The sequence below is a fragment of the Myotis daubentonii genome, chromosome 7, assembly GCF_963259705.1.
Source record: "Myotis daubentonii chromosome 7, mMyoDau2.1, whole genome shotgun sequence".
Taxonomy (NCBI): domain Eukaryota; kingdom Metazoa; phylum Chordata; class Mammalia; order Chiroptera; family Vespertilionidae; genus Myotis; species Myotis daubentonii.
The window spans coordinates 32,112,470-32,133,642 of NC_081846.1; the positions used below are offsets into that span (position 1 = coordinate 32,112,470).

At 42.6% G+C, this 21,173-nt stretch overlaps 1 protein-coding gene across 9 annotated transcripts in view; it reads left to right on the top strand.

The window, feature by feature from the left end:
• The window catches only part of DIS3L2 (DIS3 like 3'-5' exoribonuclease 2), a 342,664-nt gene that overhangs the window by 220,990 nt on the left and 100,501 nt on the right, over nt 1-21,173 (top strand). For all 9 annotated transcript variants that reach the window (XM_059703557.1, XM_059703561.1, XM_059703558.1 and 6 more), the window contains one exon: nt 14,030-14,145. In XM_059703557.1, the coding sequence (XP_059559540.1) occupies nt 14,030-14,145 (116 nt within the window). The remainder of the gene's footprint in view (nt 1-14,029; nt 14,146-21,173) is intronic.

Consider the following 21,173-nt stretch of genomic DNA (forward strand, 5'->3'; position numbering starts at 1 on the left):
AGAATGAAATCTCAGTAAAGTTGCTAACTGTGGAATGATTAAAGCCCCTTAGGAAAAGGCTGTCCCATGTGGCCCTGTGGCATGATAGTTAAGAATGCTGATACTGCCCTAACCGGTTTGGCTCAGTGGATAGAGCGTGGGCCTGCAGACTGAAAGGTCCCAGGTTCAATTCCGGTCAAGGACATGTACCTTGGTTGCAGGCACATCCCCAGTAGGAGGTGTGCAGGAGGCAGCTGATCAATGTTTCTCTCTCATCGGTGTTTCTAACTCTCTATCCCTCTCACTTCCTCTCCGTAAAAAATCAATAAAAAATATTAAAAAAAAAAAAAGAATACTGGAGTCCAACAGTATTCTAATCCTGGCTCTACTGTTTACTACGTGTGACATCGGGTAAAACATCTAAGCTCTCTGAGCCAAATGTCTTCATCTGTAAAATATTAATATTATTAGTATCTACCCTGCCCAGCCAGCATGGCTCAGTGGTTGAGCATCGACCTATGAACTAGGGCAGTGGTCGCCGCCAACCCTTTGGACCTCACAGACCACTGGTTGGCAACTGCTGAACTAGGGGGTCAAGGTTTGATTCCTGGTCAGGGCACATGCCCAGGTTGCAGACTCAATCCCTGGTCAGGGGGCATGTAGGAGGCAACCAATCAATTATTCTCTCTCATCACTGATGTTTCTATCTCTCTCTCCCTCTCCCTGCCTCTCTGAAATATATATAAAAAAAGTACCTATCCCATAGAACTTTTGTGAAGATGATTCATTTAATTAAGAAATATTTGGGTGCCGAATCGGTTTGGCTCAGTGGATAGAGCATCAGCCTGCGGACTGAAGGGTCCCAGGTTCGATTCCGGTCAAGGGCATGTACCTTGGTTGCGGGCACATCCCCAGTAGGGGCGTGCAGGAGGCAGCTGATCGATCTCTCTCATCGATGTTTCTAACTCTCTATCCCTCTCCCTTCTTCCCTGTAAAAAATCAATAAAATATATTTTTAAAAAAATGTTTGAGTTGTTTTTAAAAAAAAAAGAAATATTTGGGTATCTTTTATGTGCCAGGTTGAGTCACTGATAACTGTTGTTATATATAGCCAGGGGGGGTTGCATCTGAAGTCTTTACTCCACTTTAGTGACAGCGATAAGTAAATTTGAGAGTATGTCCTGAAGATAAGACAACCTTGCCCTGCTATACCACATCAACATCTATTGCAAAATACAAAAGAAATGTTTATATTAGTGACTCTGAGTTATTAATATTGAATTATATTCTGCTATTAAGAAAAGGAAGTGCATAATCTATAATAATAAATTATAATAAATAAATAAATATGCTAATTAGACCGGATGTCCTTCTGGACATCCTTCCAGGACGAAGGGATCCAGGCAGCCACCTGTGGCTGCGAGGGAGGGATCCAGGCAGCTGTGACTGCGAAGGCCTACTCTTGCACGAATTTTGTGCATCGGGCCTCCAGTACATTTATAAAGGATTTTCATCTGGAAGCATTAAAACCATAAATGTTGATGATTAAGGTATTGGCATTCAGTTACCTAGAAAATTTGGCAATTCATTATACATTATATGAAAGCTGGGTTTATGAAAAAAACTGGAAAACTGAGTTATAACTGTAATTGATATATGGATAGTTCAAAAATAGAAAGTAACTTTTGATTACAGGCTTTTATTTCAGTCAGTGTATATTGTCCTCATAATGGAGTTCCTTCTGGTTATATTCAAAATCATACTGTGGTCTACTTAGTTATCTTAAAATGGATATTCTGCAATGTAAATGTATAACCCTTTTAAATGTTACATTGACAGTGCTTGTAGCCTACAGGAGTTGAGAAAAAAGCAATTATAAGTTAGTCAAGTTCCTGAAACTAAGGGCAAATCCCATAGAGTAATAGTTAAGAGATTAGTCTCAGGAGCCAGACTTTGAGGCAAGGTATCTGATCTCCCTGGGCTTCCTTTTCTTATCTGTGGAAAGAGATCTCATAGCATTGGAAGGATTAAATGAATTAATACAAAATGCTCTAAAAATCAAACAGCCAATATGCTATTGTTATGGGATAGCCAATATAGTGGATTCATATTGCAAGCATGCATAAATTGTGGATATCATTTTTTTGTTAACTTTTGGAAAGCCTTGGGGAATCAGAAAAGAGATTATTCTTCACACAAGAAGATTAATGAAACTGAGAACCTAGATCTAAAAAGAACTAATTGGGTATGGAGAAAAAGTGACAGGAACCCACAAAGGCTTCCCCAGAATGAGATAAAAGCTACTAAGAGGTTTTATCACCAGGATATAAACCTTTTAAAAGCTTTTGCCTCTCAGAATTCAAGGTGAGTATGGGGCGGCATAGGTTAACACCGGAGATTGCTGCCTCGAACAACCACTTCAAAAAACAACTAAACGACGGAACGGACATCATCCAGAACCACAGGAAGGCTGGCTGAGTGGAAATTCTACAACTAGGAGGAAAGAGAATATCATACCCAGACTCAGAGGAGGCGCAGTGCTGAAGTGAAATACTCAGGTGCAGAGTGCACGCGGAGCAGGCTGGCGGCGGAGGGCGCGGTTGTTGTTTTCAATCGGGAGGGAGTTTCAGACTCTGAGCTCCAGATCCGGGCGAGTCTGTAGGGACCCAGACTCAAATGGGAGAAGTGGGACTGTCTGGCTTCGGTCGAAACTCAAAGGCAGCTTTCTCTCTGAGGTTTGCAGCGGTTGCTGGGACTCTGTGAGGCAGAGCCCCTAGGGACGGAACTGAGAGCAGCCATAACTGCTCGCTCCGGCCCGCCCTGTAGATCCCCGGGGACCCGCCCCGCCCAAGCCCTGCGCAGAGCCATTTGCCGGATAGCCTCAGGCAATCGCTAGATTAGCACCGCCCTAGAGATCCAGCACAGAAGCTCTCCCACTGCAGACACAGCGGACTCTCACAGCCAGTTAGCCTGGAGGTCAAATCACCCCCAGTATTGCCGACAACAATCAAGGCTTAACTACAACAAGACTGCGCACAAAGACCACTAGGGGGTGCACCAAGAAAGCATAAAAAATGCGGAGACAAAGAAACAGGACAAAACTGTCAATGGAGGATATTGAGTTCAGAACCACACTTTTAAGGTCTCTTAAGAACTGTCTAGAAGCTGCCGATAAATGTAGTGAGATCCTCAAGAAATCTAATGAGACCCTCGATGTTATGTTGGGGAACCAACTAGAAATTAAGCATACACGGACTGAAATAACGAATACTATACAGACTCCCAACAGCAGACCAGAGGAGTGCAAGAATCAAGGCAAAGATTTGAAATGCGAAGAAGCAAAAAACACCCAACCAGAAAAGCAAAATGAAAAAAGAATCCGAAAATACGAAGATAGTGTAAGGAGCCTCTGGGACAGCTTCAAGTGTACCAACATCAGAATTATAGGGGTGCCAGAAGATGAGAGAGAGCAAGATATTGAAAACCTATTTGAAGAAATAATGACAGAAAACTTCCCCCACCTGGTGAAAGAAATAGACTTCCAGGTCCAGGAAGCGCAGAGAACCCCAAACAAAAGGAATCCAAAGAGGACCACACCAAGACACATCATAATTAAAATGCCAAGAGCAAAAGACAAAGAGAGAATCTTAAAAGCAGCAAGAGAAAGAAACTCAGTTACCTACAAGCGAATACCCATATGACTGTCAGCTGATTTCTCAACAGAAACTTTGCAGGCCAGAAGGGAATGGCAAGAAATATTCAAAGTGATGAATACCAAGAACCTACAACCAAGATTACTTTATCCAGCAAAGCTATCATTCAGAACTGAAGGTCAGATAAAGAGCTTCACAGATAAGGAAAAGCTAAAGGAGTTCATCACCACCAAACCAGTATTATATGAAATGCTGAAAGGTATCCTTTAAGAAGAGGAAGAAGAAGAAAAAGGTAAAGATACAAACTATGAACAACAAACATGCATCTATCAACAAGTGAATCTAAGAATCAAGTGAATAAATAATCTGGTGATCATAATAGAATCAGGGACATAGAAAGGGAATGGACTGACTATTCTTGGGGGCGAAAGGGGTGTGGGAGATGCGGGAAGAGACTGGACAAAAATCGTGCACCTATGGATGAGGACAGTGGGTGGGGAGTGAGGGAGGAGGGTGGGGCGGGAACTGGGAGGAGGGGAGTTATGGGGGTGGAAAAAGAGGAACAAATGTAATAATCTGAACAATAAAGATTTAATTTAAAAAAATAAAAAAATTAAAAAAAAATGAAATATATTCCAGCAAACTTGGATCATTCACCAAATTGACTATAAAATTTAAATAAATAAATAAATAAATAAAAGTTGCTGCACAAAAAAAAAAAAAAAGAATTCAAGGTGAGTATGAAAGTCGGTTTAATTTCAGCTGAAACGAAGGCTAGGATTGGACTAAGCCAGGGGTGGGCAAACTTTTTGACTCGAGGGCCACAATGGGTTCTTAAACTGGACTGGAGGGCCGGAACAAAAGCATGGATGGAGTATTTGTGTGAACTAATATAAGTTCAAAATAAACATCATTACATAAAAGGGTACGGTCTTTTTTTTTCAATAGTTTTATTCATTTCAAACGGGCCGGATCCGGCCCGTGGGCCGTAGTTTGCCCACAGCTGGACTAAGCAGTTGTTGATAATAGTTAACATTTAGTGAATCAGCATCTAAATACACACGTTTATATTTCTGTAAAACTTGTTGAAATTTTTCTCTTTTCAATTTGGCTATTATAGACTCGTAATTATGTTTTGTTAGTAGAAGGGGGCTTTTTAAAAGTAGAAAAACCTACAAGTGAGTGAAGTATGCTGAAATTCAGTTTTCAAGCCCAACTGGGAAACCAGTCTGCTGGGATTGTACAAGCATTCCTTGCACCCCACAGACACGAGAAAGAACAGGTCCTCATGCTAGCCACAAACACTGAACCTATGCAATGACGACAAAAAACAGGCTGCCACAAACTGGAGTCACATTTCTGGCATGAAAATAGAAGGGGTATGTCCAGTTCCTGCTACTTCATTTACTGAGTTGGCTCTAACAGAACTTAGTCACAAAGGGCTTAGCTGCTGTTATCCACCAGGAAAGTTGTCAATGAGCTGCCACCCTTTCACTGCCTTCTGCCCAGGCTGGCCAGTAGGGCTTTCTCCTATGCGGTGGGGAATCACCAGGAAGCAGGAGTGGGGGAGGGGAGCAAACAGCCTTTTGTTGTTGTGTTTTTATTAAAACAAAAATGTAAAACAAAAAACCTATTTATGATAGAAAATTGAGAATCCTATGTAATAAAAGGCCAATATGCAAATTGTCCCCTTGGGAGTTCGAATGCTCGCTATGACGTGCGCTGACAACCAGGGGGTGGCGCAGAATGAAGGAAGGCCCTGGCTGGCAGCTGGCAGCCGGGAGAAGGAAGGCCCCAATGGGCCCTGATTGCCTGCCAGGCCTAGGGACCCTACCTGTGCACGAATTTCATGCACCAGGCCTCTAGTTTACATATAAGCAGGAAAAATTTTTCATAAAAATAGCACTCAGACATTTTCAAGCCAGGTTTGCATTTTTTATTTTATACTTTTTATCATTATTGCTTTTCCAGTCTTTGAAAGCTGGCAACGTTACAAATGTATATAATGCAGAAAGGAATGGTCCCCATAACTTCAACTTCCAGAGATCATCACTGGGGACATTTTAATTCTGCTCTTCTTAAGCAGTAACCCTCCCCTGCCTCTATTGGCTTGTCTTTCTTTTAATACTTGTAACTAGTTTTACTTAACTGGATTTTTCCTTTTTAAACTTTTTTCCCTTTCGTTGGCTTCAACCTCTGCAAACATTTTTATTTTCAATTTTTGGATAGAGAATTTTGAACACAAAAGTAGACAGAATGGTATAATGAAACCTCTTATTCCCATCATCCAGCCTCGGGAACCCTGAAACCATAGCCAATCTACCCCATTCACACCTACCCCCTCTCCCAGCACTTATTATTTGGATTTGCTAACTTTGTAACTACCTTTTAGGATCCTTCTTGGCCCCTCTGACTTCACTCTCTTTTAGAAATGAGAAAGGATCAAATGCCCGCCTTCCTCCTCATGAGCCATACTCAGCTCTCTGTTCCAGGCCTGACAGGGTGACCGGGGCTTTCCCTGCTCACTGTGAAATGCCTGGAAACTCCCAGACACAAGGTGTGCCAGCTGCACATGTGCAGCTCCTCGTCCTCTTTCCTGTTAATGAAGGAGGCCATTGCTCAAATCACTTGGAAAGGGAAATGTGGAACTTACTACCTGGGTGTTCCTCTTCATGTTGTTCATATAAATTTAAACTTAGATTCCTGAGAATTAGATTGAACATGACAAAAATTTATGTGTGGATAGTTTGAGTACTTGCAGATTGATAGAGCCCTTTATAATAATGAAGGGAAAGGTTCTCTAAGCTGTTTAGTTCCAGAAGGTGAGCTCACCAGTTATGGAGTTTGCAACTAAAGGTCCTCATCAACCCTTTGTGGATGGCATAGAAAAATTTTGAAAGGCAATCTGCAGACTCTTCACATCCTGGCTTTCAGAAGAACCTGAGAAGTCATCTTGTATAGCCCCCTTCTCATACATGGATACCTTGGATTGCATTTAGATTTATTTGTCCCAGAAATTTTTCTCTTTTGACTTCTTTTAAGTTTATGAAATATCCTCAAACCATCACCACGTCATGGCTAGGGAGTACTGCCATGGCTTGCTGTATCAGTGGTCAACTTTTGTGTTTGATTGCATAACCAAATACCACACAATTAGAAGACGTCAGAGTTTGAGTTGTCTCTCTTACCTAGCAACTCAATCAGTGTTTTCACCAAAGTCAGGGAATTTGCTTACCCCAACTAAAAGATGGAGTTTGTTGTGTGGCCACAAGTTGATCTAAGCCAAGTTATTTCTCAGCTATGGAGTCTGTCTCTAAAATTCAGTGGGACCAAACTAAGGCTAGGGCCCGCATCCTGGCTGGCTGTGCTGCCAAAAGTGAGGCCCATCACAGCTGGGGACATCTGGACAGCAGAAAGTCCCATTCTCTCAGGTCTCTACATTGGATTACCCTTTCTGAGCTCCCAGAGTACTGTTTTCTATCTCTCTAAGGCTCATGTTGCTGAGAAGACTGGCCACATGGTCAAGAGGGTGATCCAAGCAAGATCATCATGTTCCCGTCGTGTTGGCTGGATGGAAACCTGTCTGCGGGATGGGAAATCCCACTTTCATCGTATCTTTTAGTGTGTCTTTTAGGTTTTGCTTCTTTTCATCATCTACCTTTGTTCACCAAATGTATTAATTCACTGAAGGATCGATTTAATTTTTTTGCCTGTTAGCACCATTCCCAAGAGATTGTGGTCTTCTTCAGGCTCATTGTTTTCAGTTCAATATGGCCTTAGAACCGTGGTGGCAGGGTGACTTTCTTATTACTGGTGGGAAATACATTAGTAGAATCATGGTGTGCAGAGTGAAGGAGGTGACAGCATGAGAAGTGAATATGGCATATTCAATTAATGTTGCTTTGCTGCTTAAAACTCACCAGTGGTTTCCCATTGCACTTGAAATAAAATCTACATGCTTCTTCCTGCCCCACAGGACATCTCCCATTGTGGCCCCTTCTACCTCAGTAGCCCCTGGCTTCCAATTCTCCCTTATTTCCAGTCTTCTATTTCTTATATATACCATGCTTGCTCCCATCTTTTACCCTTTTCTCTGGTTATTCTCCTGCCTGCGATGCTCTCCCTCATGCCATTATGTGACGTGGTCCTTTTTAGACATATGTCTCAATTTATTTACTTAAAGAAACCTCCCTAACTAAATCTGAGATGGACCTAGACATTTTTATCACCTCACCCTAATTTTATTTACTTTAAAGTCCTTTTTACTATGTTAAGTAATCTTATCACTTATTTGCTTACTGTCCTCTCTCCCCCACTATAATGTGAACTCCACAAGGGAAGGGATCTTGTCAATCTTGTTGACATGTATGTACCCAGAGCCTAGAAAAGTACCTGCCACATAGTAGGAGCTTACTAAGTATTTGTTGGTGGCTAATTGAATGAAGATGGGCATTAGAAACATGTTTGAAGTAGATGGTGAGGATTTTGAGGTGACTCAGAGCTAGCCATGTGGGTATTTAGCCTGAAGGAGAGAAGATCTAGGGAGCCTTGTGCTATCTAAATATTCAAAGCTAGTGCTATCCCAAAAGCAGAACTCAGCCCTACTGGAAGAGGTCTGCCCTGTCACTGTTTCTCTTAGCCAGGTTGCTGTCCTCTGAGGAGATGGCCTTGTTCTGTGGAGCCCAATGAGGTAGAACTGCACCAACAAGTGGAAATTTAGGGAGATGTATTTTGTCTTCAAAGGGGGGAATTTTTAAAAAATAATTCTTTATTGTTGAAAGTATAATATATGTCCCCTTTTTTCCAAAGGAGGAGCTTTTTTCTTGTTGCTATCTGAGGAAGAAGTAGACTGTGCTGGGAAGTAGTGATTTTTAAGTTGCTTGAGGCATGCAAGAATAGGTTGGACACCCTGTGGGAGGACCAGGTGTGGGGACTGCAGGCTTATACCATAGGTGGTGGAGATTTGTGTTTTGGAAAGAGTACAGTGTGGAGAATGGGTTTGAGAAATGGCAGGGAGATCCACAAGGAGGTTGTTAGATTTTCCTTCAGAGAAATGATGGTGGCCCTGGCCAAGATGGGGATGGTGGGCAGAGGAGAGATGGGCAGTCTGGAGAGGCATTCGGAGGTAGATTTCAGAGTACTTGGTGGATGCAGGTGGAGGCAGGCCCGGGTTTCCTTTAGGTTTGGGCAGTGCTGCTTTTGTGGAGGAAAAGAAAAGGTTGTGCTGGGGGTGTAAGTGTGAGATACCTGTAAAACAGCTAAGTGGCAGTTCCTAGTAGACCCTTGTACATGTCATTCTGGAACTGGTGGCACAGAATGAGGAGACAAAAGCACAGAGACGATGCTTGAACTCATGGGAGTGGATGAGACAGTCCAGGAAGAGAGAGCAGAATGGGAAAAGAAGGTGGCCCAGGCAGAGCTTAGAGGCATATGTACATGGAAGGGATAGGAGAGGAAGAGGAACCTGAGAAGGAGCAGCCACAGTGTTGGACATCCAGAGTGGGGCCCATAGCCAAAGGAAGTGAGTCTCAGCAAGGGAGAAATCACCACAGCCTCAGATGCCCTAGAAGATCAGGCCAAGTCAGGCCTAAAAAGGTTTGCATTTAGTGACACAAAGGCCATTAGTGACCTGGACAAATGCAATTATTTTTGCTAGTGAAATACACTTAACAGCATTGTTCCCCTACACTCTGGATTAAAAGGAGTGTCCTATTGGGTCAAGAAGAGCCTCTGTCACCACAGTCCAATCTTAGCAGTGGGTAAAGGTGAGATCAAGTGGCCCAGGTCTGAAAGGCCCTGGTCTCACCCTTGGCAAGGCAGGAGAAGCATGATATTCCCACTGTAATAAGACAGTCACCCTGCCACCAGCTAAAGATGACTGTAAGCTAGAAGTTTAGAAAGGGATTGTTGGATCTCAAGGGCTTTAGTTAAGTAGAACTAGAGTTGACAGCTTAGTGGTTACTCTAGAATCAGGCCCTGCTACAAGTTGCCAAGGAGATTGGCAGTGGGAACCAAAAAAGCATCTGCAGGGTCAGAGATGTGACTGTGTACAAGGCTGAGAAAATTCACGACAGAACTTATGAATCCATAGCAAGAATGTGGCTTCTATGGAATCAGAAGACGTAGAGAGGCATTTCTAGCTGTGGTCCACTGAGACGAAAAATTGGGTTGAATCATGTCCTAAAGTTATGGTGACATTGGCGGGGTGGAGGGGTGGTAATAAAAGGAGGAAAGGCTCTAAATTTGAATTCAGCTTTATTACTTACCAGCCAGGTAAACCTGGACAAGTGACTTGGAACCTTTCTGAGCCTCAGATGATCCATCTGTGAAATATGGTTTACATGGCTATTGCCAAAGCTACATTAATGTGTGTGGAGACCCTGGCACAAAGGAGACATTAAACAAATGGTCACTGCTGCTGTCCTTGTTATCATTTTTGTGATCATCAATGTCAGCATTTCATTTATGTTGTTATAAATTATAAAACACTAGATATGTTCTCATTGAAGTAAAAACAGATTTCAGCTCAACTTGCTCCCATGCAGTAAGGTTTTGTAACTGTCCTCTTTCATAGCATTAGTAACATTATATTGTCACCACATTGGTATATCTGCCAACCACCTTAGGTTGTGAGCTCCTCTAATGGAGGGATTACCTCTTACAGAGGTCCAGTGCTGAAATAAACTAGGGCTCTATTTCTGAGTGTCATGCATCTGTGTAAGGAAGTGGTTTCTCATGACCAAAGCTCTTCAGAAATGGAGCAGTGGCTTCAAAATGTGAGCTCCACCCGCTTGAGACTGTGTCAGGGGCCACCTGGCAGGCACACGGGGGGAACAGCTGAATGGCTGAAAGACTGGTATAGAAGATGGTGCTTAAGCCCCTGCTTTAGGTTTTATTAGCGTTTTAATTAGATGAAGCAGTTATGATATCTTCTCAGGTTCACTCAGAGGAGCATTTGTATTCACTTAAGTCTATGGGCCCTGTGCAGAGTTTTCCAGGCATGGCTGGCCTGGGGACCTTCCTCCCTCTCCTTCCACAGCTCTTCAGAATTCACAGTACTCATCTTAGCCCCAGGAGATGAAAATGTTTTAATGTAAAGAAAAAAATTTAAAGAATACTTTTATATGGAAGACGGTATTTTTTAAAACATCAAATTTGTCCTAAATGTTTTGGCAGCATATATTATATAATCTTTTGCATTTATATTTTCTCTTTCATAGAATAAAAACTACAGTGCAACTACCTCAAGAGTTCTGCAAGTTCACATTATGTAAATATATGTAATAAAATATTTACTTAGGGTTTCCATTAAAAATGTCCAAAGGAGAGAATACAAGAGCTTCTCTTTACTGGTTTTAGAGGCTCTGCTGGGAATTCTGAGTGAAATTTAAGCCTCTCAAATATGTTTTGATTGGCCTCCTTCATATTTTATCTCCTGTAATGAACTCTTTGTCAGTTTGTCAATTTTGACTAAGGACAGAAAGTTCATGTGTAGTAACAACACACAGACTGAATTGAAGATTATGGTTTATATCATGATGTAATAATCCTCTCTGTTTTCCTTTAGTCAATATTTACCTGTTAGGCCAATATATTATAATTCTCACTTCAAAAGAAGACACTTTGTTTTACCTTCTTCAAGTGTTGGTTTTAGATACTTGTAATATCAAAATTGGAAGTTGAGCTGTCTGAGACTCTTGGCCACATTCTCTTGAGGTTGAGTTCCTCGATCATCGCAGGGCAGGTTTCACTGTTCCCCATGACCCAACAACACAGCTGCATGGCTCTCAGAATGAGGCAGCTGAACTTTGAGCCACACTGGTTTCTCTCAGCTTTCCAGACAGCCCTTTCTCCTCTGTGGGAAATTGGTTTGTTATCCCATAGCAGCCAGGATCTCTTAGGTGGACTTAGGTTTTCTCTAATGTATTAATGTTAAAGGACTGGGCAGGAAAACCCAGTGAATGTCCAGTAGGAGGGTGGTCTCTGAGTGAAGAATGCTTTTCCTCTCCTAAACCCCTTAACTACCCCATGTTTAAATGTTTTTCCATTTTAAAAACTGAGGGAAGAATCATCCCCCAGTGAAGAAGGAACAGGAGGACAATAAATAGCTATAAGATTTTCAGATAAATGTGTGAGACCTTATCCAGGTAACAGAGAAGCAAGTTTGTGATATGTTAGCAAACTTTACTAAGTCAACTTGGGTATCAATCAGGATTCTTTCTTTTTGAGGGCTTATAAACAACAAACATTTATTTCTTACAGTTCTGGAGGCTGGGAAGTCCAAGATCCAAGTGCCAACACATTTAGTGTCTATGAGGGTCTGCTACCTAGTTCATAGTGGTCTTCTCACTGTGACCTCACACGGTGGAGAACTCAAGTCAGGATTGTCAGTGAGGTCGCCATGACTGAATTACTCATGAATTGCCAAGTCCACAGGTAGTCTAGTTGCTAGTTCAGCTGGATCCTGGAGTTCAAATGAGGTCATCATGATTTCTCCCTTTATTTCTTAGACCTCTTATTTACTATATTGGCATGATTATGTGACAAAGAAATTTCCTTGGCAATTCCGGACTTAACAATGGACCTTACTGTCTCTGGATTCTGAGAGAGACACTTTTTCCTGAAGTCCAAATTCAGTCCCTGAAAACAGACTCAGAATAGATCTACTTGAGTCATATACCTATGCCTAAACCAGTAACTGTGAACAGGGATGAGGTATAATAGAATTACGTCAAGTATATGTTTAAATTTAAACATTCACTTTTGTGCTCATATCATTAGTATACTTCTGTCTGCACACTTCTACACATTTATTTTACATGTGTGCTCTTTTTAATATTCTGTTCATTTTGTGCATTTTCATATATATATGGAAGTGTGTGTGTATGTGTAATTACATATACTACATTTGATAGATGATTTATAGGATTTTCAAGAGTAAATCTTAAATGCATAACCTCACTGGTCCCCAGCGCAGCTTTTGATGCAATTCCATTGGCCTGAATCATCTGACCATCTCTGGTGGAACTGATAGGGAAGGCAGTGCCTGTTGAAAAACAGCTCCACCAGTAAGGAAAAGGGCAGTTCTAAAAGGAAAACAAGTAGGGTCTTTTGCCAGAAGGGAAAAAGCAACTAGCAAACCAATTATTGATTTATTCACTCAACAGGTATTGCTGAGTGCCTACTGTGTGTCAGGCATTCTTCTAGGCACTGGGCCTACAACAGTGAACTTTACACCAAATGCCCTTCCTTTCCGGAGCTTATACTGTAGGGAGAGAGACAGACATTGGAGTAAACCAGTGCAGATATGCTGTGATATCTGGTAGAGATGAGACCTCTGAAGAACGGTCATGGCAAGCATCTTCGGTTATGGGTTGGGTGTTTTAACAGTGCAGCTGGACGAAACAGGGCAGAGAATCTCTTGTTCTGGGATACTCTTCAGTTAGCCCTTATAAGGTAAGAAGGATCTTGATAGGCAAGTCCTGTTGAGTTATCTCAAGTGTAAGAAAAAGCACAAGCCAAGCCAGCATCTGAGTGGGATGGAGTAAGACACGTTCTGGGAATGGGAAGAAATTTGCCATGACAGCTGCGTATAGAGCGTGTGGAGGTTAAGGTCATAAGGCTGGTGTGGTAGATTGGGTGAGACCATGCAAGAACAAGAGTAGCAGGCTAGGGAGTGGCATCACCAGATCCATGGTTATGAAGATGACTAGAAACAGTATGGAAGGTTGGGTAAGAGGCTGCCTATGTCAAGGGAGGAAGGGCAGCTGTGGGACTGAAAGCAGGCTCTTGTCAGATGGACAGGACGGCAGAGCTTTCAGAGTCAAAGTCTGCAGGATTTGGGGACCAACTTGCTTCTACTGACCTGAAAGGACTTGTTTATCATTTAAAATGAATCTTCCTTTGCAAGTCTACTGATGTTTTGTCAAAGACAAGAAGCCTTTAGAAATGGGAAACACGCCCAGCTGTCATGGCTCAGTGATTGAGTGTTTAACTATGAACCAGGAGGTCACAGTTCAGTTCCTGGTCAGAGCATATGCCTGGGTTGCGGACTTGATTCCCAGTATGGGACATGCAGGAGGCAGCTGATCAATGATTCTCTCATCATTGATGTTTCCATCTCTCTCTCCATCTCCTTTCCTCTCTGAAATTAGTAAAAATGTTTTTTTAAAAAGAAAGAAGTGGGAAACATATTGTGAAAATGGTTAATGTTTGTTCAGGATAAAAATCTCATCAAGCAACAACAGTGAAGTTATGGGAGTAGGTGAAGTGCCCATCGACACTGGAAAGGGCCCCCAGTGGCCTCTGAGAGTGACATGTGTTCTTGGGAAGAGTTTCCGGGAGGGATTGCTCTTGCCTTCCAGACGAGGCTGATGGACCTTCTTGTGCCTTTACAGGCAACACCTATGAAGTGGGAGTTCACATCGCCGACGTCAGTTACTTTGTCCCTGAGGGCTCCGAATTGGATCAAGTGGCTGCTCAGAGAGCTACGAGTGTCTACTTGGTTCAGAAGGTAAAAAATCAGTCTCTAGTTTCTTGGATTGAAAAATGTGCTTCTATTTAGTCTTCTTCCCTTCTTTAAATTTTTTTTTTATTTCTTTTTAAACAAAAAATTCCTGAGGAACAGCAACCTTGTCTGAACATCTTTTCTCACATCTAATAAGGTCTAAAAAAAATGTTTTCCCTGGAAAAATACTTGTCCTCTATTATTGCATGTTTTCCTGTTAGGCCCTTATATGTTCAAGAGGAACTAAATTAAAGAGATAGGAAGGCAAAACACAGGTATTCATCTCCAGCCTTCATACAGGCGCTGCCATGTAAGTAATGCAGACAAGTAGTCAGCTTCAGCAAGAAATGAGGAAAAATAACTGCTTGCAAACTATCATTCCAAACAAAGCAGGGCTCAGCAAACTCAGCCACAGCAGCCACCATTTTTATAAACTTTTATTGTAACACAGTCACACCCATTCATTTATGTAATATCTATTAAATGGTTATACTATAGAAGAATGGAATGAAAGTTTACTACTAGCCTTTTAAGAAAAAGTTTTTCGTATTTTTTAAATAGATTTTAAAATTGATTTTTAGAGAGAGAGGAAGGCATCCTATCAGGATTGAGCCTGCAACCCGGGCATGTGCCTTGACTGGGATTTAAACTGGCAACCTTTGTTGCACTGGACTCAACCAACTGAGCCACACCTCCCAGGGTGTTTTGACTCCTGTTCTAAAGGGTGGAGCTCATCTGCTCCTGCCCTGCCCTTTACAAGATACCCTGGATTCTCAGAGATGGAAAAGCAAAGGGAGCCAAGGATATACCATCTGCCTAGTCTTGATTCTGCCATTCCTGATGAGGCACTGAGTCTATAGGCCTCCTTTAACAAGTATTCAATGGGCACCAGTGTCTTCCTGGCACTGCTCTTGGCCCTGGGGACAGTGATGAATAAAAGACCATATGTGAGTTATTCCTACCCCCTTACTGAAGCTCATGAATTCTTCCAGGTTCTTTTCTCCTCCATTCATCTGCTTATTTGGTTATATCACAACTTTCACTTTCTTAGCTTCCTTAAATGCTATGGTCCAGTTTTAGATTGGTACCTATACTAGCTTGAACTTTCCCTCCTCCCATGCCCTCAGGACATGACTTCTGGTGTGTTTGCTCTTTGAATACACCAAGGTGAGAGGTATATCCCCACCATCCACCCACTCACATGTACATGGGAGTTGGGAACCTTTTACCTAGGGAGAGGATACAACAGCCCAGTCTCCCTCCACTACCTTATCTGATTTTCAGCTCCCATTGCCAGCACACCTGTGTGCCTACACAGCTGGCAAAAGGAAAAGCCAGGCTATAAGCACTGCCCCCAAAAGCAGCATATCCTGGTAGACCACTGTGTTCTGGCTACCACCTCTCTAACTTCTGAGGAAATTCACTGTGCTGCCTACCCCAGATAGAAGTATTTAGATGGGTAACTATAGGTTTGAGAAAACCATAGGGGTTCTGAAGAGGCCCTAGAAAGCTCTGATCTTTATGAACATCTTGGCACAAGCATTAAGACATGTCTGTAGGATGGCATTCCCCTTCTCTTAGTTATTGCTGACCTCTCTCTTTATTATCACCCCTTTAAAACTATGGCTTGAAAAATGTGTATTCCTATACATTTTTCCTGCTGTTCCCCAGAATGGGGTGGCCTTTTATGGACATGCTGTCTAGACCCAGGCAGAGCAGGCCACCAGAGATCCATGTGCTGCTAATCCTAGAGATGTCCCACTCCTAGGATCCTAGGAATCAGACCACCTGCTCTTGTTATGCCTGGTCCCTGGCCATAAGGAAGTATGAGTATCATCCTGACAATGCTAACTGTGGTAGTGCATCTTTTTAGAAGCCAGTGTTCTCCTGGGTTCTGAAAATTGTTCCTGACTACTTCATGTCCGTGCTTGTAGATGGCCCTGTGGCACCACCTCCATACCCACCCCTCCCCATCACACTATTGCCAAGGATATACCATCTGTGCCCATATCCCAAATGTATAATTACCCTGGAACCCAAGGCTTGTAAGACTACCCAGCTATTATAGTATACAGTCAGCCCTCTGTATCCACTGATTTTGTATCCCTGGATCCAACCAACTACATATTTAAAACATTCGGGAGAAAAAACAGTTATGTTGTTGCTGACATGTACTATGTAGTTAGCCATGTGATGGTTACATCTGTACTAATCATGTACAGACTTTTTTTCTTGTTATTCCCCAAACAATACAGTATAACAACTATTTACATAGCATTTACATTGTGTTAGGGATTATAAATAATCTAGAAATGAGTAAAAGGTTGTGCATGGGTTCTATGCAAATGCTACATACACCATTTTATATAAGGGACTTGAGCATTTTCGGATTTTAGTATCTGTGGGGATTGTCCTGAAACCTGTCCTCCATGGATTCTAAGGGATGACTGTACTTCCTTTCAAGACTGAAACCAAGGCTTCCTACAAATGGAGGCGTCAACTGTATCAGGGGTTTCTCAGCCTCTCTGTCTTTGCTGTGGAGCCCACTTCTGCCAGGACTTCTGTTGCTTCAATTCAACCATCATGGAAAGTTCCCATGATTTCCACAGACCCAAGACCTCATGTAGCTCTGCTCTGGTGCACAGGATTGGGTCATCCCCACCTCAGCCCTAATGGGCATCATCTGTGACAAGTGGAAGATGGACTTTCAAACATACCTCTGCCACGTTCAATAAACCTAATGTCATTTGACTTTGAGTGCCCCAGCCGCGTGCTAGCAATGCATGGACTACATTTACTATAGCCTCAGGTTGGAGACGTCTCATCCACATCCCCTGCCCGAAAATGCAGGACCTCTTAGGGAAGGGAGATGAGACTTCAAAATCACTTTTATCTACAAAACTATAATGTTATGATGGAAAGGGAAATAAAAGTAGCAATCTCTTTACAGACCACATAAAAGTGCATAAAAGAAATGTTCTCCCCACATAGAAAAGTTTAATTGTGATCTTCAAATTCAAATATTTAGGAATTTTTGTCACAATGTGAGGTTCTTCTAAGCAGGTGTCTTTCTCTTATCTAACTGCTGCATTCTCTTTTTGTAACCAGGAATTTTGTTTCAAAATTAGAAAATGATGAAACAAAATTGGGTCAAATAACTAAGCATGTTTTCTGTTCTCTTTTATTTCCTGATTGTCACAGTTCTAGAATTTATTGTTGGGACTCTGCTCCTAAGCTCTGAAAGCAGGAGCTGGGTGGAGGAAGGGCCATCATGCCTCTGAATGGCTGCGGGCTCCTGCCGCCTGCCGGCACTGCCCCAGCTTGGCAGGAGCAAGTGGCGCCGGCCTACAACCTTGGACAGCAGCAGCTGTGCCTCCGGATTCCTTGGAACCACAACTCTGACCTTTCTTCCTACTCGTTTTTGTTTCTTAAAGGACTGTGTCCAGGAACTCTTCTGCTGTTTTCACTTTACTTTGCCTATAAAGGTCTTCTTAAAAGCTGGATGAGCTGCGTTCCTCCTCCTTAGATCCTCTGCTCTCTCACTTGGAAGAATCATTGTCCCAACTCCATCAGATGGGGGAGGAAATATGTGTGGTGGGGGCGGGGGTGCCAGTTATTTTCCCACCTGGAGGGAATGTGCCACTAATTGTGTTCATTCAATGCTACTGACCTGTGAGTGACTGATGTCAGATTGCAATCTAAGCTTGAGGGTGCAGCATGCAGGGCAGCAGATCTGGGTCCAAATACTGTCCTACTGCCTTCTAAATTAAGTTCTTTTTGTTGGGACGTTATTCACAGAAATAAGTATTTGGTTATTCTTGTTAACACTAGGGTTTACTCAGGAGGAAAGATAAATTTAAATATTGTCCATTTAAATCCCTTGAAAAAACACCTTTTTTTCTTTTTTAACAAAAGATATAACACCTTTTTTTAAAAAAAAAAACAAAAAACCAAAAGATATCTGTTAGGCTAGGGACTATTTGCCCTAACTTGGGACTGTCCTTCTCAGAAAGACATGCCATCTACCCAGTTAATGTTTCCCACTGTCTTCTCTGAGAGAGAAATATAATGTAATTGTAAAATTTAAGGTAATTCTTTTAAATAAGTGAATTGACTTTTAAAAGTAAAAGAAAACCTAAACAGTTGAAACCTAAACCAAAAATTTCTGCCTATTGGCCCAAGCACTTGTGTTATTTTAGGTGTGAAACAGCTCAAATGAAAGTTCGCCCATAAATCTCTACGATATTTTATTGGTACTGCTTTATAATAGAGATCAAAGATTGGGATTGGAAGCATGTCTTAATGTGGAGTCCAAAGAGTTTTAAGATGTTCCTTTCTGACCCCAGCAGGTTGTCAGAATGTTGATGTTTTGTTAATGTCAAACTGTGCAACACAGAGTTGATCGAATTCGAAATTCAAGGAAGTGTTGATGTGAAAAAGAAAATTCTTTAAACAGAGATGTTGGTTGGCAAGTGAATTATCTCTGTCCTTTAAGTTGTTTATGTGTGCGAGTTGGGAGCTAGCTGAGTGCACCTCATTGTTAAAACCTCGAAGTCCTCAGGAGAAAATTCACCACGTTCTCAGGCTCAGACAGCCAGTGGGCACTGAAGGTGTGAGGGAAGTTTGGGAGCCAGCAGTGGCCTGAGCCGAGGGGGACAGAAGAGGCCTCTACAGCTCCTCCCAGTTCTGGGCAACCCAGTTGTTGACAGCTGGCTTCCTTCAGCTATTGTAGCCCCTTGTCACTGCTAGTCACCTCCTGTTCCTCCTTGCCTAGCTGATTGATTCTTCCCCTCTGTGGCCCTTTCTGTTGGTCACAGGGCTGTCCTGGCTAACCCGTTGCTGAACTTGGCCAGCCTACCCGCTGTGGCTTTCGCAGATGTTTCTGCTCTCTGAGGCTAATATAAGATTTTATAGTCTTGTTGGTACCCCCACCCAGCTGCCTTGGGCAGTGGTGTATTTACCTAAATGATCAATTTCTCTCAGCTCTCTTAAGCTCTAGTCCAGAATGCTTAGAAAGTCGGTATCCTATCTTCACTGTCCCTTTTTATCCATGACCAGCTTTTAAGCTCTGCCCTGACCCAACTTTGATCCTGACTCTGAAACATGCTTAAGAAGATTTAGCACCCTTTAATCCCCTTTCCTTTCCTGCTGCCTGAGGTGCTACTAGTCTTTATCCAGTTAGCATTTATCAAGTTCCAGTGTGTGCCAGGTGCCAGGCTTATGAAAATGGCAGAGATGCTGATCTTACCCTGGGAAGTCCGAGGAGGCGGGCATGTAACAAACAGTTACAATGCACTGGGCTACCTGTACTCCCAAGGTGAGGAAGTACTATAGAGAAGAGAGGTTTTATTTGCCCTGGTTGGTGGTAAGAGGAGCTTCCATAACAGCCAAGAAGATATTATAAAGCTATTGATTTTTTGAGCAGTGCTTCAAATTATGAGTAGAAAATTTCTAGGTAGACAAAAGTGTATGGAGAGGGCATTCTAGACCTAGGCTAGGAAAAGCATGGAACTTTTCAGGGAACAGTATGTAGTTTAGAATTGCTGGGGTGTATGTTGCAGGGGGTGCCAAGAGATGAAGCTACAGAGAGGCCTGGAATGGTGGGCTAAAGAGCTTGGGCTTCATTTTGAGGGCAAGCAGGGAAGTGACATGATCTTTTTTGATTAAGATAGGCAATCCCCTTAGCAATCATGTGGTTGAAGAACAGTGAGGCTACAGTTATCAGTACCAGATCCCTTTCCCTCAGTTGTGACCCCTGGAGACTTTGAGTGACCCTCCACAGAATCATAGAGTCTACTGATGTGCTGGCGTCCAGCTGGAACCCAGGAAAAGTAGAGCAATAGATGTCTGCAGCCTGTGGCTAAAATGGACCTCCTGAGCACAGAATGTTTCACATTTGCCTCCAAATTGCCTCCCCTCCCAATCTAGCAATCCATCTCACACAACTAAGAGTGGGGTGAGGCAGATGGGAAAGCTCAGCTTCCACTGTGACTTTGCTGTCTCCTTAGAGGAGGGATACCAGTGTTGTACCCATTGCTCCTGGAGAGCCCTAGGCCACACGTGACCTGGGCCATGACCAGGCTTGCTCGCAGACTTCTCAGAGCCCTCCTTTATTAACAGGATGAATAAAAAAATCAAATTACTGAATTTAGCTCATCAACTGTCGGGGAAGGTAAAAGCAATGTACCCTAATAGAAGTGGGATTGCAGATTATCATTGGGTGGAGTTTATTAAGAAGATGTAGAAATCTGGAGACTAATAAAGAAATCTTATCCAGAATAATTTCCACTCCAGAACTCTGCTGCTCGGTTAGGCGACTATTGGAAAATATCCCAAGAGAGACAAAGGTGTCAACACTTTACCAGTGGAGATGGAGAGGGAAAGACTCATTTGAGAGAGATTTAGAAGGTAAGACCTACCAGACCTGAATACTGGTGGGATGTAGCGGGAAGAGGAGAGTGGAGGAATCACGAGGTAATACCTAGTTGTGGTGTGTGTGTGTGTGTGTGTGTGTGTGTGTGTGTGTGTGTGTGTGTTGTTTGCTTGCTTATTTAACTGGGATAAGGTGCTGCTCTAAACTGAGAAAGAAAATATAGACACAGGAACAGGTGAAGGGATGAAAATGCTGACCTTTGCCTTCTAAATGTAAAGTTGAAGTGGGCATGGAATGTCCAAATCAGGGTGTGCAAAGGGCAGTGTAATAGAGGGGTTTGGAGCTAGCAGGAGAGGAAAGGCAGGGCTAGAGATGGGGATATAGGTGGAACTCACGTATCAGTGGTCATGCACACCCAGGGGTGAAGGGGCTCCTTGGGGAGAATGTGCAGAGAGAGAATGGAAAGCAAAGCCCAGAGAGAGAGAGGAGCACCAGAGTTGAGGGAGCCTGGGAAGGAGAAGAGACCCATAAAGACCAATACAGAGGAGCGTCTGAGTGTCCACTAGTTCTGTGTTTCAAAATATACATAGACCTATAATATGTAATATTTTACCTGACATATAGTTGTTTATGTGTGCACTGAAAAAAGACAAAAGTTCTG